We start from the raw sequence: 18,054 nt of genomic DNA, 5'->3' as shown, positions 1-18,054 counted from the left end.
ACTTGTAGTATTAAGTGTGTTGAGAGTCATAGTAAACTTACCAATGGTGGGAGTAGTCATACTTGTAGTAGTAAGTGTGTTGAGAGCCATAGTGAACTTACCAAATGTGGGAGTAGTCATACTTGTAGTAGTAAGTGTGTTGAGAGCCATAGTAAACTTACCAATGGTGGGAGTAGTCATACTTGTAGTAGTAAGTGTGTTATCGTTATTACCATGTGGATACATATATTTTTCATGTTATTTAACCATAACTTCACTTCTTTTTATCGGATTTACTTCATTGTTGTATGTAATTATCAGTGTTTATTATCTCCAGTTATGTTGTCAAGATTGAGTAGTTGTAGTCAAAGTTTCTATAGATTTATGCTGTTTTCGTGACGCAAAGAAACACACTTTGGCCTGTATTCAGCCATTTCTATCAGTTTACATAAGTGTATTCTCCCTGATTGGCTCAATTAAAACAACCAATCATATTAATTGACGCCAAGGATTAAAATTCTAAGGTGTGAATCCACCCTTGTCTTTAAATTGACAAAGAGTGTTAATTAAGACAGACTTCATCCTTTGTACTCCAAGTGATACATTGTTCCAAATCGTCCTAGCGTATGTAGTTTTCAACTAGCTCTATCTCGTTGCTGTACAACTGAATAAATGCGTGTTCACCATTAGAACATTGCACACTGGTATACCGTCTACTGCTTGATGTATCTACAGTCTATCTGGTGAGATTTAAAGATCCTATACTGTTTGTGGCAGTTTTCCCCCACAAAATTGGTGCCGAGACCAGGATTCTCAACTAGACCTCTACGACTCAACGTCAGATCACAGCAAGCAATCATGCCAAGAACAGTTCAACTCATCCAGAAGCGGGATAAAGCTCGTTCGCAACTCCGAAGAGTCCTCGAACCAGTTGAACTACTAGTCAATCAGTTCAATGAGCTACAAGACAAAGAGACCGCTCATCAAAATATACGCGTGCAGCAAGTGACGATAGAAAGAAAACTTAACGATCTCATCGCCGCTAACAAAGCAGTCATGGACGTCGTCGATGTTGACAGCCAAGAATTCGACGAAACAGAGTCGTACGAAGTCGATGTCAGCCACCGATGCACCCGACTCACGCTATTCTTGGAGGAACAAAATGCGACAGCCCAACGCGGTCAGCAGACCCAACGCGAGCCAGTCCAGCAAACCCAGGCAGCTAATCCGCCGCAACATCGACATAAATCAATACAATTACCCCAGCTCAAGATACCGACGTTCTATGGCGATTCACTACTATGGTCTTCATTTATTGACAGTTTCAACGCCGCTATTCACAACGATACGCAAATTCCACTGGTCCAGAAGTTTTCTTATTTGCGTAGTTTCACTGACGGAGAAGCTGGAAGACTAATCGACGGACTCCCGATCACCGAAGTAAACTACACAATCGCCTACGATCTCCTCAACAAAAGATATGGACAAACCCAAGATATTATAAACGCTCACATGCGATCACTGTGGAACAGACCCGCACCGGAAAACAACCCAGCAAGCCTACGCCACTTTCACGATGATCTAGAAACGACCATCAGAGCATTAAGAGCCCTTGGACGTGACGAACAAAACTTCGGCGAGCTGCTAATACCAATGCTGTTAGACAAGTTACCTATCGATTTCCAGCGACAGTTAACGCGTGCGAAAGGAAGAAATGCGTGGACACTAACAACACTCAACGAAGCTATGATTAATGAGATAAGTGTACTTTCAGTCGGACATGAACCCACTATGTTTCAACCCGACACTTATCAACCAACCGTCTCTGCGTTCCGTACACAGGTAAATCGAACCCCAGTCGATAAATGTAACGAGACCAATCCTCAGAATATATCTGCCTTCCACGGATCTTCACAGCGACGTCCCCCGAGACAGTCCACGACGCGATACTCGAAAAGGAAGAATTACCAAAACTGTGCTTTCTGTGAGGGACCACACAAGTCGCTCAATTGCACAACGTATAACAATTACAAAGATCGCATAGACATTGTGAAACGCAACTCGTTGTGTTTCAATTGCCTCGGCAAGCACGCAGTGCGAGCATGCAGATCCCGTTTTACGTGCAGACAATGCCAAGGTAAGCACCACACGTCATTGCATACGGACAATAGCAATTCAACTTCAAACCCCAAATCGTCCGAAGTGAACGTCCATTTCTCGCATGCTACTGGTAATTCTGAATCTCGGATTCAATCGGATCGAAGAACATATACTACGTCTGAGCCCAAACTACGCAGAACTCTGCTGAAAACAGCTAAAATTCCTACATCATATAATGGAAATACTTTACCCGCCACAGTGTTATTTGATGAAGGGGCCGACCGTAGCTTTGTTACTCAAGGGTTCGCCAACAAATTACGCGCTAACGTTCATTCATCAGAAGTTCTCAATCTCAAGGCGTTTAGCAACCCGCGTACCGGATATAAAACCATCCCGCGTACTACATTGAATTTACATAAACGTGATGGTACCACCGCTCCTATTGACTTGCTTTACGTCAACGAAATATCCGATGATCTGATGAACAATGTCACCGCGGACATTTTACAACTGCCGTACCTTCGAGAATTGGAACTAGCACATCCCATTTCAAGCGAACCAACGATAACAATTGATATTCTCATAGGAGTCGACAAATACTGGGATTTCGTTGGTGACCACATAATTCGTGGTCCAGGGCCTACAGCTGTTTCATCGCCGTTCGGCTACCTGCTTTCCGGACCAACACCCACTGGTGAACCTCGATCATCACGAGTGCAAACTTTCCACATCACCGCGTTGCCTTCAACCCAGGACCAACTAGAAGCAAACGTTACATCGTATTGGGATCTGGAAGCCATCGGTATACGTGACGCGATAACCACTTCGGACGAACTCACTAACAATCAAGAGCAGTATAAACAATACACTGACAATTGTTTATCACAACAAGATGGCAGATTCATCGCTAAACTACCATGGAAGGCGAATCACAACCCTCTGCCTACAAACTACAAGTCGGCAGAGAAACGCACACGTAACATGATCCACAAATTACCACGTGACATTGTCAGTATTTACGATAAGGTAATTTCTGACCAACTAAATCGTGGATTCTTTGAAGAAGTCAACAACGACAACCCATCCGTCGGTCACTACCTGCCTCATCGTTCGGTAAAACGTAACAGTGTCACCACACCGATACATGCAGTACCCGATGATGCAACGGACATTCCGAGCAATCACCGCGTGTTAAACCGCCGCTATCAACACATTGCTTCACTCCAACGCACTTTCTGGAAACGCTGGTCGGCGGAGTATCTTACCGCTCTTCGAGAAAGACACCTACTCACCACGAAAGGCGTGACAAATAACACAGTCAAAGTCGGTGATATCGTGTTAATTCACGATGATACGCGGAAACGAATCAACTGGCAAATGGCCAAAATAACGCGACTGTTTCCAGGCAAAGACGGTATTGTTCGTGTAGTCGAGCTCAAGACGCGACACGGGATGACAAATCGAGCCATCGCAAAACTATATCCGTTGGATTTAAATGCCGGCGTCCCGACGAACACGCCTCCGCTCAACGATGGGGATATCCCCAGAAGTCATGTGCACGACTCCAGTCCCAGTTCAAAGAATCGAACGCTTCTTACACAACGCAAATCGAATCACGCAGACACTTCCCGTTTTCAACAAAAGCAGCGAAAGGCTTCTGTGTTGGCTAACAAACGCATTAATATGCTTATCAAGAAAGACCTCGTCTAAGGACACAAATGAGACTTTTATATAGAAAACAACACTTTCTTCAAACTGTATTGACTCTTTAGTTATGTGACTAATCAGTCTCATCTGTCAACAAGTAATGTATAACTATTGTAAGCATTGCCTTATCGTACAATGACTATTTGATGACATTATTATTATTATAGTTCTAGTAATAATTTTCGTATTTTCTTTTCAGCATTTTTTGATTTATTCTAGTATTTAAATAACATTCATATCGTCCACATATGCCTTGTATCGTACAAGAGTATCTTCTCCGCCCCCGGGAATATATCGTTATTACCATGTGGATACATATATTTTTCATGTTATTTAACCATAACTTCACTTCTTTTTATCGGATTTACTTCATTGTTGTATGTAATTATCAGTGTTTATTATCTCCAGTTATGTTGTCAAGATTGAGTAGTTGTAGTCAAAGTTTCTATAGATTTATGCTGTTTTCGTGACGCAAAGAAACACACTTTGGCCTGTATTCAGCCATTTCTATCAGTTTACATAAGTGTATTCTCCCTGATTGGCTCAATTAAAACAACCAATCATATTAATTGACGCCAAGGATTAAAATTCTAAGGTGTGAATCCACCCTTGTCTTTAAATTGACAAAGAGTGTTAATTAAGACAGACTTCATCCTTTGTACTCCAAGTGATACATTGTTCCAAATCGTCCTAGCGTATGTAGTTTTCAACTAGCTCTATCTCGTTGCTGTACAACTGAATAAATGCGTGTTCACCATTAGAACATTGCACACTGGTATACCGTCTACTGCTTGATGTATCTACAGTCTATCTGGTGAGATTTAAAGATCCTATACTGTTTGTGGCAGTTTTCCCCCACATGTGTTGAGAGCCATAGTGAACTTACCAATGGTGGGAATAGCTACAGTTGTAGTAGTAAGTGTGTTGAGAGCCATTATTAGTAAACTTACCAATGGTGGGAGTAGTCATACTTGTAGTAGTAAGTGTGTTGAGAGCCATAGTAAACTGACCAATGGTGGGAGTAGCTATAGTTGTAGTAGTAAGTGTGTGGAGAGCCATAGTGAACTTACCAATGGTGGGAGTAGCCATAGTTGTAGTAGTAAGTGTGTTGAGAGCCATAGTAAACTGACCAATGGTGGGAGTAGCTATAGTTGTAGTAGTAAGTGTGTTGAGAGCCATAGTGAACTTACCAATGGTGGGAATAGCTACAGTTGTAGTAGTAAGTGTGTTGAGAGCCATTATTAGTAAACTTACCAATGGTGGGAGTAGTCATACTTGTAGTAGTAAGTGTGTTGAGAGCCATAGTAAACTGACCAATGGTGGGAGTAGCTATAGTTGTAGTAGTAAGTGTGTGGAGAGCCATAGTGAACTTACCAATGGTGGGAGTAGCCATAGTTGTAGTAGTAAGTGTGTTGAGAGCCATAGTAAACTGACCAATGGTGGGAGTAGCTATAGTTGTAGTAGTAAGTGTGTGGAGAGCCATAGTGAACTTACCAATGGTGGGAGTAGCTATAGTTGTAGTAGTAAGTGTGTTGAGAGCCATAGTGAACTTACCAATGGTGAGAGTAGTCATACTTGTAGTAGTAAGTGTGTGGAGAGTAACAGTAAACTTACCAATGTTGGTATTAGCTATAGTTGTAGCAGTAAGTGTGTTGAGAGCCATGGTAAACTTACCAATGGTGGGAGTAGTCATACTTGTAGTAGTAAGTGTGTTGAGAGCCATAGTAAACTTACCAATGTTGGGAGTAGTCATACTTGTAGTAGTAAGTGTGTTGAGAGCCATAGTGAACTTACCAATGGTGGGAGTAGCTATAGTTGTAGTAGTAAGTGTGTTGAGAGCCATAGTAAACTTACCAATGTTGGGAGTAGCCATAGTTGTAGTAGTAAGTGTGTTGAGAGCCATAGTAAACTTACCAATGTTGGGAGTAGCTATAGTTGTAGTAGTAAGTGTGTTGAGAGCCATAGTAAACTTACCAATGGTGGGAGTAGTCATACTTGTAGTAGTAAGTGTGTTGAGAGTCACAGTAAACTTACCAATGTTGGTAGTAGCTATAGTTGTAGCAGTAAGTGTGTTGAGAGCCATAGTGAACTTACCAACGGTGGGAGTACCTATAGTTGTAGTAGTAAGTGTGTTGAGAGTCATAGTAAACTTACCAATGGTGGGAGTAGCTATAGTTGTAGTAGTAAGTGTGTTGAGAGTCATAGTAAACTTACCAATGGTGGGAGTAGCTATAGTTGTTGTAGTAGTAAGTGTGTTAAGAGTCATAGTAAACTTACCAATGATGGGAGTAGTCATACTTGTAGTAGTAAGTGTGTTGAGAGCCATAGTAAACTTACCAATGTTGGTAGTAGCTATAGTTGTAGTAGTGTGTTGAGAGCCATAGTGAACTTACCAATGATGGGAGTAGTCATACTTGTAGTAGTAGTGTGTTGAGAGTCACAGTAAACTTACCAATGTTGGTAGTAGCTATAGTTGTAGCAGTAAGTGTGTTGAGAGCCATGGTAAACTTACCAATGGTGGGAGTAGTCATACTTGTAGTAGTAAGTGTGTTGAGAGCCATAGTAAACTTACCAATGTTGGGAGTAGTCATACTTGTAGTAGTAAGTGTGTTGAGAGCCATAGTAAACTTACCAATGTTGGGAGTAGCTATAGTTGTAGTAGTAAGTGTGTTGAGAGCCATAGTAAACTTACCAATGGTGGGAGTAGCCATAGTTGTAGTAGTAAGTGTGTTGAGAGCCATAGTGGCAGACGACGCAGTACCTGCAGTAGTAGTTGTGGTAGTCGTAGCAGCAGCAGCAGCAGTAGGAGACTGCAATATAAATCTCTGTATTGTGGTGCCAGGTACTGTTGAAGTGGTTTGAACTTGACTTTGTATAACTGGAGTCTGACCTCTGATTTGAATATTTGTCGGTGCAATAAGCCTCTGACCCTGCACAGCTTGACCCTGGATAACTTGACCCTGACCCCTGACAAGATGAGCCTGTCCAGTTGTGGTCTGGATAATCTGACCTGGTTGCAGTATTTGTGTCTGACCACCCGGAGTTCGAATCACTATTGGCTGTCTAAGTACAAAGGTGCCTGTTGGTAGTGGCTGGCCAGGTTTAGCTGTTGTAACTGCTATTGATGATGTAGTTAGCATATTTGTAGTAGTAGTAGCAGCCCCACTTGCTATGATAGTCTTGGGTTGATATGCTGGAAACTGCTTGTTAACCACTGATAATGTTGTTGGTGTTGAACTGATTTTTGGAATAGTTGATGTTGCACCTAGGAAAGATGGAGAAATTAACAACAATTAAGGGTTTGCATGAAAGCGGCTGCAGACTGTGATGCATAATGCATTCTCTCTTTTATTACTAATAAGGCAACAAATCAAAGTGCTAATTTTAAACTACTTTTTTTTTTTTTTTACAGTGGTGCTTTAATGGGTTAATAAGAAATGTTTTGGTGTAATTAGGAGCCACTTTAACTACTAACAGAATCAAAAACAGCCATATCTCAACTTTTTACAATAAATGTTGTATGGATAATACAAAAACTACTATTTTTAAGCTACTAAAACGGTTTTTAGATTTTTTTCCCCTTATTTATGTTTTATCTGTGAATTACTTAGTACAAATGCATCATGGAAAATAACAATTTCATATACTGAGAATGTATGTCATTGTTTATCAGTTTAACCCCAAAGTCTGCAAAGAATGTGTTTTGTAGGCATAGCTTTACATCAAGTATGATTACATACCTGAAAGTGTCATGGTTACTATCTTTGATGGCAGCTGTGATGTAACTATTTTAGTTCTTGCTGGTATTAGTTTCTTGGTGACAGGCGTGGTAGTAACAGCAGGTGATGATGTAGTAGTAGCTGCAGCTAACGTTACGCCTATAGTTGTGACTGTCATAGATGGTGATGCACTCACTTTGGCAGTAGTCAATGTAAATTTGGCCTGTGTTATACCCGACGTTGTAGATGATATAGTAGTTATGGTCTTTCCATCTCCTTGTAATCGTTTCTGTAAATATAAGACAGGTTAGTTTCAACAATTACTGATATTAAACTACAGACCATGTTTGCTATTACTTGTCATTACTAACTAAGCAAGCAGTATGTCAGCTTATATGACTCTGCTGTTTTAGATGCAGAAATTAAAAGGTTTATCAAAGCAATTAGTCTAGCCATTTTCAATATAAGATTTTTCACTAAAATAGGAAAAAGAGTCCTTAACTTTAATGTAATGTTGGGATCAGTCAATGCACGCCAGAGATACAGCTTTAGAACCACATTTATTAATTTAAAAATAAAATGGCTGTCAATCAACTATTTTGAAAATCAAAATGATGCGCATCAAGGTGCTATGCTATGACTGATCTATGTACAACCTTTGAATGAAATCCATTCATACAGGACCAAGATCTGGTTTCAGAATGACAGAAATGCTTGATTTTGATGAATTTTTAACATTTATATATCGGAATCACATGCCTAAGATTTGGTTCCGTACAACTCAAAATACTTGATTTAAGTGTACTTATACAATAAAGTCTACCATCTTTGACCTAATCACGAAATCATCGTATGTGCATATGTATCAGATAAGAGAATTGGTCTAGGAGTGTCTGAGATACAGCTAGAGAATACCATTAAAGAATTGAAAATATCACCAAAGCAACAAATTTGAAAAAGGTCCACCTGATATTCAATATCAAGCAATCACACTTGTGGTTTTCAAGAAGTTGACAAATTTGAATCGGTCCAGGCATGCCTGAGAAATGTCCAATAAACTGATGTAACCTAATACACAAGTCCTTGTCCAAAGTAGTCTGAAACAAGGAGTAACTATTATAGTACAGTTTAGCAATTTCAAACAGATTTTATTCTCATAAACCATTAAATTGATCAGTCAAGAAATGCCTGACAAAATGGATTAAAAAAACAAAAAAAACAAGAATGTCACAATCCTCGTTATTTGATTATAAAGTAGTACAAAGAACATCTGCAAACAGGTGAATAAATATGTACTCTTTGTGGGTACAACTCATCATAAAATGATTTCCCATAATCACAGTCCCTCTATCTAGCAAATAACGACCCAACAGTTATGGCTTTTGGGTATCAAGAGAATGTCATAAGACTTCAAAAATCTCATCACATGCAGTGCATCACAGGCAATACAGGGAGACACAAGAGAAGGCCATTACAGCAGATAGTAGATGATGCTCCTCTTCCCAAACGGAAGCGTTAGTTCTTCGATAACAATGTAAATAGTAAAAAAACAAGACATACTAATATTGCTGTTTTTTGTATTTATTGTTAGTTGTAAATAAGTTATAAATAAATACACAAATTGTAAATATTAATTTTGCTTCTGTGCTTTCATTGCCATTACCAGGTGTCTTTGCTTATATACAGGAAGAATGTTGATGCGATTAATTTTGAAAAAAAAAATGTTGTGGACATGTGGAACAAAGGACATTTAAACATATATCCCAAGAAGGAAACAGTACTTATCGCTTCACTAACCTTTTCAACACAAGATTTTTTCTTGTACTCTTGAATATTTCTGGAAATTCTAGTCAATTTTATTCGAAAAATTTGGCTATTTTTGTCCAAATCTTATGAATTGGAGACTATAAAAAGGAAACTGGTGGTGAAAAGGTTAAGTGAGTGACTTCCTCAAACCCTTGGAACCTTTGATGTGTGCCTTTTTTTTACTCTTGTACAGTTCCACAATGCTTTTGGCAAAAGAAAAACATCTAATGGTAACATATAGGCGAACCACATTGTTGAGCAAAGTAGCAGCAACTTCATCACTGATCGCCTTCCTTGAAATTGTGGACCACGCTTTGTGAACACATTTTTTCGACAAAATGTCACCAACAAGTGGTTGTTGAATATTTTTTCCATTGTACCCATCAATCTGACAAGTTCTTAGATGTTTTGCGCAAACAATTTCGACGTGTTTGAAAAAAAGGTAACTGGCATCAGAGACAGCAAATAGCCCACCTCTATCTTGTTTAGAAACCCACTGCTTTGAAATATCCGAGACATTTTGAGAGTCATCCCTCATATCATCTAGGATTGAAATGTAGGCCCGGCATTTGATGTTGTCACGTCTGACATATTTTTTCTTTAAGTTGTAGGGAAAGTAACCAGCAAAATATCTGAGTGCCTGCTCTTCCTCAATACTTAGTTCGATTGTACTTGCTGATTCAGCTGTTTCAGACTGGTAGTCCATGGTGTCCCTTTGGGTTCTTGCCAACACTGCTAAGTTAAAAATACATATTCGTACAGTTTTGAACAGTTCATCTATATTTGTGTCACTGGGCAGAAAATCCATAAATACATGAATTAGGTCATCTGTGGTTTTTCTATCTACCCACATATTAAAAAAACCATGCCAAACCATCTCGTTCTGTGCAGAATATGTACGCTCAGAGTCCCCCAGAGACAAAAAATACCAGATCTTCGAAGTTAACTGCTCTATTAAACTCTTCGGCAAGGGAGTGTCACTAGACTGCAAGTTGCAAACCAATGTAGTTGCGATAGTGGTTATTGCATGTCCATGAACTGAATTTTTGACTTTCAGGTTTACGTCTTCTGCAACCTGGTGTAAGGCCTCTATAATTAACCCAGTTAGGTCCCTTTGCAACAACAACTTGTTATACAGTGGGCTGGGTCTGGTAAAACCTGAAACAGAAAAAGTTAATTATTACACATGGTAATTGCATTTTACAGAAATACTTGTAATTTGTGCATTATTCAGTTAAATGTACTTGAATAGTGTTGAGGATTCAAAATTAACAGTTTTACTCTCAATTTACCTGATTTACTTTTTACATTTTCTTTAACTTTTCTTTGTGGATCTATGGATAGAAACAAAATTAGCAGTTTTGATATACGATGGCACTAGTACTACAAAATAAACATTGCTCTTTAAATATATTTTTATTTTAGGATATTACAATGCTCTTTCTTCATGGATACTAGATGGATAGTAATAATTCATATTCAGTACATTTGAGTTGAAAAAATTATTTATTAAGCTTATCTAAAAAAAATAATCCAGCCCACAAAAAGTTTCTTCGAGCCTATCTCACAAAAATTTATAACATGGCTCTAAGGAGATTAAACCTGAAATAACAAGTCATTGTCAATGACACGTCCCCGTTCCGTTCATATTTGAGTGACATATACATTCAAAGCAGATCATGACCGAAATGCACCTGCATATGTACAACACATTGTGCTAAATCTGAACAAAATCCATCCATGCATGACTGAGATCCGGTTCTGGAATTGTGAAAATACGTGATTTTGATGCATTTTCGGCCTTAAAATGGCCATCATTCCGCTATTGTTAAGCAGATCATGAAACAAATGCACATATCTATTTGTGACATGATGTACCATGTGTGTGTGAAGTTTGAACTTGATCAATCCAGACATGTCTTGGATACGGATCCAGAACTGAATTCTTTAACAAAATGGCCGCCAGTCGGCCATTTCGAACTTGATCCGAAAAAAAAAAAAAAAAGACGTGCATCAAGGTCCTATTATGTTTAATGTATGTACCAAATTTGAACAAAATCCATCCATGCATAACTGAGATATGGGTCCGGAATGGTGAAAATCTGCGATTTCAATGCATTTTCGGCCTTAAAGCGGCCTTAAAGCGGCCCCCATTTGGCTATCGTTAATGAGATCATGAAACAAATGCACATACATATTTGTGACATGATGTACCTTGTGTGTGTGAAGTTTGAACTTGATCAATCCAGACATGTCTCGGATACGGATCCAGAACTGAATTCTTTAAAACAAAATGGCCGCCAGTCGGCTATTTCGAACTTGATCCGAAAAAAAAAAATGACGTGCATCAAGGTCCTATTATGTTTAATGTATGTACCAAATTTGAACAAAATCCATCCATGCATAACTGAGATATGGGTCCGGAATGGTGAAAATGTGCGATTTCAATGCATTTTCGGCCTTAAAGCGGCCCCCATTTGGCTATCGTTAATGAGATCATGAAACAAATGCACATACATATTTGTGACATGATGTACCTTGTGTGTGTGAAGTTTGAACTTGATCAATCCAGACATGTCTCGGATACGGATCCAGAACTGAATTCTTTAAAACAAAATGGCCGCCAGTCGGCTATTTCGAACTTGATCCGAAAAAAAAAAATGACGTGCATCAAGGTCCTATTATGTTTAATGTATGTACCAAATTTGAACAAAATCCATCCATGCATAACTGAGATATGGGTCCGGAATGGTGAAAATGTGCGATTTCAATGCATTTTCGGCCTTAAAGCGGCCCCCATTTGGCTATCGTTAATGAGATCATGAAACAAATGCACATACATATTTGTGACATGATGTACCTTGTGTGTGTGAAGTTTGAACTTGATCAATCCAGACATGTCTCGGATACGGATCCAGAACTGAATTCTTTAAAACAAAATGGCCGCCAGTCGGCTATTTCGAACTTGATTCGAAAAAAAAAATGACGTGCATCAAGGTCCTATTATGTTTAATGTATGTACCAAATTTGAATGAAATCCGTCCATGCATAACTGAGATCCGGGTCCGGAATGGTGAAAATGTGCGATTTCAATGCATTTTCGGCCTTAAAGCGGCTGCCATTTGGCTATCGTTAATGAGATCATGAAACAAATGCACATACATATTTGTGACATGATGTACCTTGTGTGTGTGAAGTTTGAACTTGATCAATCCAGACATGTCTCGGATACGGATCCAGAACTGAATTCTTTAAAACAAAATGGCCGCCAGTCGGCTATTTCGAACTTGATTCGAAAAAAAAAATGACGTGCATCAAGGTCCTATTATGTTTAATGTATGTACCAAATTTGAATGAAATCCGTCCATGCATAACTGAGATCCGGGTCCGGAATGGTGAAAATGTGCGATTTCAATGCATTTTCGGCCTTAAAGCGGCTGCCATTTGGCTATCGTTAATGAGATCATGAAACAAATGCACATACATATTTGTGACATGATGTATCTTGTGTGTGTGAAGTTTGAACTCGATCAATCCAAGCATGTCTCAGATACGGATCCAGAACTGAATTCTTTAAAACAAAATGGCCGCCAGTCGGCCATTTCGAACTTGATTCGAAAAAAAAAATGACGTGCATCAAGGTCCTATTATGTTTAATGTATGTACCAAATTTGAATGAAATCCGTCCATGCATAACTGAGATCCGGGTCCGGAATGGTGAAAATGTGCGATTTCAATGCATTTTCGGCCTTAAAGCGGCTGCCATTTGGCTATCGTTAATGAGATCATGAAACAAATGCACATACATATTTGTGACATGATGTATCTTGTGTGTGTGAAGTTTGAACTCGATCAATCCAAGCATGTCTCAGATACGGATCCAGAACTGAATTCTTTAAAACAAAATGGCCGCCAGTCGGCCATTTCGAACCCGATCCAAAAAATAAAATGACGTGCATCAAGGTCCTATTATGTTTAATGTATGTACCAAATTTGAACAAAATCCGTCCATGCATAACTGAGATCCGGGTCCGGAATGGTGAAAATGTGCGATTTTGATGCATTTTCGGCCTTAAAATGGCCGCTATTCGGCTATCGTTAATCGGATCATGAAAAAAATGCATGTGCATATGTCCCATATAATGTGTGATGTATGAGTGAAGTTTGAACTTAATCGGTCCATGCATGTTCGAGATACAGGTGATCACGGACGCACGGACGCACACAGGGCAAAACATAAGTCCCCACTTTCGGACTGCGTCCGAACGGGGACTAATAAAAAGTTGTCTACCTGATCTGCTGGTGTCTCCACTGGAGCTGCTTTTCACAGATTGAATATTGCCAGTTTGTTTGTGTTCAGGAACTGAAAACAATGTAACATAACCATGAAGTATGTCATAGATAAATTATAAATATATTCATTCATATTTTCATACCACAGAGAATTTAAATTCACATGCACTTAGCTGCAAGAAAATGGGAATGGCAGAACATGTTGTCACCTTGATATTATAGAAGTACATTTTGTAAACACATTAAAGTGTTGCCCCATGTTTTAAATTAAAATCATATTCATAATAGAAAATATCTACCGGATGTACTGGTGTCTTGATTGGAGCTGCTCTCCTCAGATGTGGTATTGTCTGGTAAAGTTTGTTTGTGTTCAGAAGCTGCAAACAAATTAAATACGACCATGAAGCATACAAACAATTTTCATAACAGTATTAGGGGTTTGCATTAAACTTGCTCCGTCAAGACATCATGGTGATTTCCGGTCAAAAATACTCATTCACACTTTCACAAGAGGCGACAGTCGGCAATGTTGTCGACTTCCTGTTATTATGTCTGCCCAGCTAGATTTATTCACGGCGAGTCTGTCGACCCAAATAAAAAGTAATAAGATCTTTTTCGTATAATTATTGTACTCGAATGTATTGCCACCTCTTTGCCCAAGATACTGTCACGGGAGCACTGTGAAACGGAAGTACATGCAATCTCAGACAACTAATAATCAACTCCCGATGCAACTGTGCTAAAAATAAAAAAATAAAATTGCGAACAACACTTAGACCAAACATTTACTAATTCCTCTCGATCATACAGCAATAGTAATGGACATACCTTTGACGTTTGTATCGTGAACATTTTTCATGTGCCCCTTGAAGCCACTTAAACTTTTGTACTGCTTGTCGCAAGTCGGACAGACGTAGACGAGATTTCTCCGTTTAGCAGGTTCGCGTACATGTACTTTTATATCGTCTGGAACATCGGTAGCATTACAGGGGGGGAAGTCTTCCTGTCCCATCACAAAATCCCAATCGATATCTTCCTCCTCGAAGCCTACAAAATCATTTCCGTACTTCCACGACATGCTGCCAATGTTTTGATTCTGGTTCTGAAAACTTCTGCGCAACCGCACAATCTTCTTTCGCAAAGCACGTCGGGTAAATCATTAATGGAAATGATATGCGGGTCAACTTGAAGATGACCCCTGACAAGTTGCGTCAACTGTGGATTACGTATAGGTGTCAATGGTTTATTTACCCGCTACGCGCAATAGGACAATAGGACAGTGGTCGTTTCGAGACCGGTGATAGAGGGACTGTGCCATAATCTAGTTTTGTACTGACAACTAAAAACTTCCACTGACCCATGTTCAGAATCTCAGAGTACACAAGTGCAACAAAACTATTTGTCATACATGTATACTTGCTCAAGAAATTGCATTCATAAATCTGAATGAACCTTGATGTACATGACTTCTTTGTTAATCATGTCTTAGTATATTACCAGGACCTGGGTTTGTTTCAACATCACCACTGGGCATCAGAATCATTCTCATGTTGTCAAATACAATTTGTTATTAATACAGTAAGGTTTATTATTTAAAATGTATTCATTGTACATAGAACAACATCTGTTAATTTAAACAATTGTAAAAGCTATGTTTTCAGAGCAAGTACATGTAATAATTAAGGAAGCCAGTAAAGTTTGGTATGCTCATAACCTTCAATGGAGAAGTAACAATAATTGTTTGAAGTCTTTTTAGTGCAGTGATATTATTGCATTTCAATCATTATTAATGGGTATAAAATACTGTAAACCATTTAATTTTCACTTCTAGATATATTCAGGATTCTATGAAATTTCAATAAAGTCCCTGACACTCCATGTTGTAGGAACCCAGAAAAAATTGCCTTGCGAAATTGAAGCAGTTCACAGCACCACTGTAAAAAAAAAGTAGTTTAAAATGAGTATAGTCAAAGATATACACATGTGGGTTCATCAGACATATGTACCAATCTGAGTGGTTCTAGAGATTAGTATCACAAGATTTTACTCCCCGTGATTCAATATCAGCTCTATGTATAATGCTGTGTTGATCAGGTGAACTAATTGACAATGGCCCTACAGGTATCGCTATGCAATCACAGTAGTTTTGTATTCTTCTTGCATTTCGACCATGGAAAAATATTTGTTTTTGAAAGTGGCCCAATTATTAGAAGAAAAACAGAAACTATTTTTTTAGTATAAATTCTAGTAACTGAAATGCAGGATTGAAAAAGAACAAGACAATATGCAGGATTGATAAACCTTCAGCGAGCACTCCTGAAATTTCAGATCATTGGTACCATGTTTTTGGATACATTCAATGACCTAATACATGAAATCACATTTGTTATTGCTCAATCACTTGACCCTGTATGGCACAAGATCGCAAGTTTCTATCATAAAATTGGGTTATTTATTTGATGCAACGAAACATGCATTCACAGCAGACGGAAATTTGTTTGAGATGTTACTGGATTTTTGTATTCAGTTTTCCATTTCAACCACCATCATCACTTAGGCATTGGGATACTGACTGTGCATAATTGCGCAGTGTAGTGCCACCAGAAGACCGATTGTTTGAGAATATTTTGCACCATTACGCCATTTCAAATATTATATTAATTCACAGACAACAAAATGAAGATTTTCAATAACATGCAAGTTTTCCCACAGTTGATGATTGCATGGCAATTACATGGCTTCGCCAGTTTTACTTTGGAAGACGTTGGAAACAGGTAACAGGAAGGGGCTACATCTTTTTTTTTTTGAATTTTAATCAAGCAACAGAGACACAAACAATAAATGTGTAGGTAGGCATTTTAACAATTGCACAATTAATATTGGATGAAAATGTCATTACAGATATAAATCATAATTCTGTTCAAACAATTAAAAATAAGATCACATTTAATTTAGTCAGTTTTCATAATGAAATACATAATAACATGTACTTGAATAAGGTTCAACAGCCTTTTCATTTAGTGTCAGTTTATACACCATAAAACCTCTGGTTTCGGTGTCACACTCAGAGAAGAGTGAAAGACCTTTGGTTCATAGGCATAGCGAAATGTTGGAATTGAATCCCCCCAAAAAATTCACATAATGGAATATGCATTATTTTTAAGTATAAGTATGTTCTAAAAGAACTTTTGAATAAATACAAACACAAATACATTGCTTAGTGGTTAGTACCGGAAGGAAATGGTCACGATAGCACAATCTGGTCATTCTGTGTTTCGCAAGTGAATAACTTACTTGTTTTCGAAGTATTACAATTGTTGATTATTATTCAGTAATGATAATAATAACGCACACAAATTTAATTCGTTGAATTTTTATAAATTGGAAGCAATATTCAACTTAGTTTCATCGTAAACGAATGATTTCGATCGAATGTAAATGCTCGATGCGATACGATATCTGCCATGTTTTCATTTACACGTGCCTCATTTAATCATGCTAATGTTGGTTCAGTGACCTCGTGGTGAACGCAACACGGTAGTAGATTTACCGATGTTCTAGCAAGAACGCTTTGAATCGAATGCTTTGATTTTGACAGGGAAAACGACATGATTTTTTTTTAAATCAAAAAATTAGTTGTTTTCAAAAAATAAACTTGAGCATTCAAAGAATAATTTAACATTGTTCACAGAAATAACAGCTCATTGTCGAAATGAAGCTTACCCATTCGGGCTATTCACAATAGGTGTCAATGACTACGGTAAAATATAAATTAGACTCTTTTAGGCGTCAGGAGTGAATGAAATATCTAAAATATTTTTAAAAAAACTAGTCCATTGCAGACTATTCGACCGACCGTCCATACACGTGTTGTCACTGTACATCGGCCATGTTAAATCGCACAAGATCGACAAAATCTTCATTACAACTAACAGTTTAATGTTCACAACATAAAAAAATATGAATATAATCATAGGCAACCTACTATTATATAATGAATAAGTTGATCGACACAGGGACACCCCCCCCCCCCCCACGAGTTGTGGATATTTCGGAAATCGCAACACAAGCAAAAGATCGGATAACGATTTACTTGAAAACTATGTCCCCATGAATTAATCGTTCGTGTACAATAATTTGATAGGATATACAATTTACGAACTAGTTTTGTAGATTGGAGACAATTGTTTGCGTTTTTGGCTTTTCACAAGAATATAAAGCTGGCAATCATCATAATATTCACGTCTGTACGTCACGGAATGTACACCAATTGTACCCCAATATACAATTTTGCTGAAACTGGAGAACTTACCTTTGCAAACACGTCTCTTATGCCGCCTTCTTAAAGTTCTTGAAATCAAATAAGGTTACTAGTTCTTCTAGTAACTATAGTGAATGAGACCACTGAGCCGAACAGAATACATGTATAAACAGTACTATAATAAATTGC

General features: G+C 38.3%; 2 protein-coding genes across 2 annotated transcripts in view; both read right to left on the bottom strand.

Moving 5' to 3' along the window:
• LOC102801096 (nucleosome-remodeling factor subunit BPTF-like) overlaps positions 1-18,054 on the bottom strand; it is an 83,018-nt gene that overhangs the window by 21,026 nt on the left and 43,938 nt on the right. Inside the window, exons 8-9 of the mRNA XM_085502602.1 lie at positions 7,527-7,794; positions 6,479-7,051 (exon numbers count right to left, since the gene is read on the bottom strand). Coding sequence (XP_085358728.1) covers positions 6,479-7,051; positions 7,527-7,794 — 841 coding nt within the window. The remainder of the gene's footprint in view (positions 1-6,478; positions 7,052-7,526; positions 7,795-18,054) is intronic.
• Positions 9,071-14,718, bottom strand: LOC144357986 (uncharacterized). The gene is made up of 5 exons (XM_085502626.1): positions 14,433-14,718; positions 13,904-13,981; positions 13,603-13,674; positions 10,604-10,645; positions 9,071-10,469 (listed from the first exon to the last, which is right to left on the bottom strand). The coding sequence occupies exons 1-5, from the start codon at positions 14,680-14,682 to the stop codon at positions 9,439-9,441; spliced, it is 1,473 nt and encodes a 490-aa protein (XP_085358752.1). The 5' UTR covers positions 14,683-14,718; the 3' UTR covers positions 9,071-9,438.

Source organism: Saccoglossus kowalevskii, chromosome 8, assembly GCF_978046115.1.
Source record: "Saccoglossus kowalevskii chromosome 8, keSacKowa6.1, whole genome shotgun sequence".
Lineage (NCBI taxonomy): Eukaryota > Metazoa > Hemichordata > Enteropneusta > Harrimaniidae > Saccoglossus > Saccoglossus kowalevskii.
Note: the sequence above shows the minus strand (reverse complement) of the source record. Positions and strands in the feature narration are given on the sequence as shown.

What these genes read in the sequence shown, in the direction of transcription:
- LOC144357986 (XM_085502626.1), bottom strand. Translation starts at nt 14,682, where the DNA reads ATGTCGTGGAAGTACGGAAATGATTTTGTAGGCTTCGAGGAGGAAGAT. An exon ending in TCACGATACAAACGTCAAAG is followed by an intron (nt 13,982 to 14,432) that starts GTATGTCCATTA and finishes ATTTGTTTGCAG; the next exon opens with CTTCTGAACACAAACAAACT. An exon ending in AAATGTAAAAAGTAAATCAG is followed by an intron (nt 10,470 to 10,603) that starts GTAAATTGAGAG and finishes TTTCTGTTTCAG; the next exon opens with GTTTTACCAGACCCAGCCCA.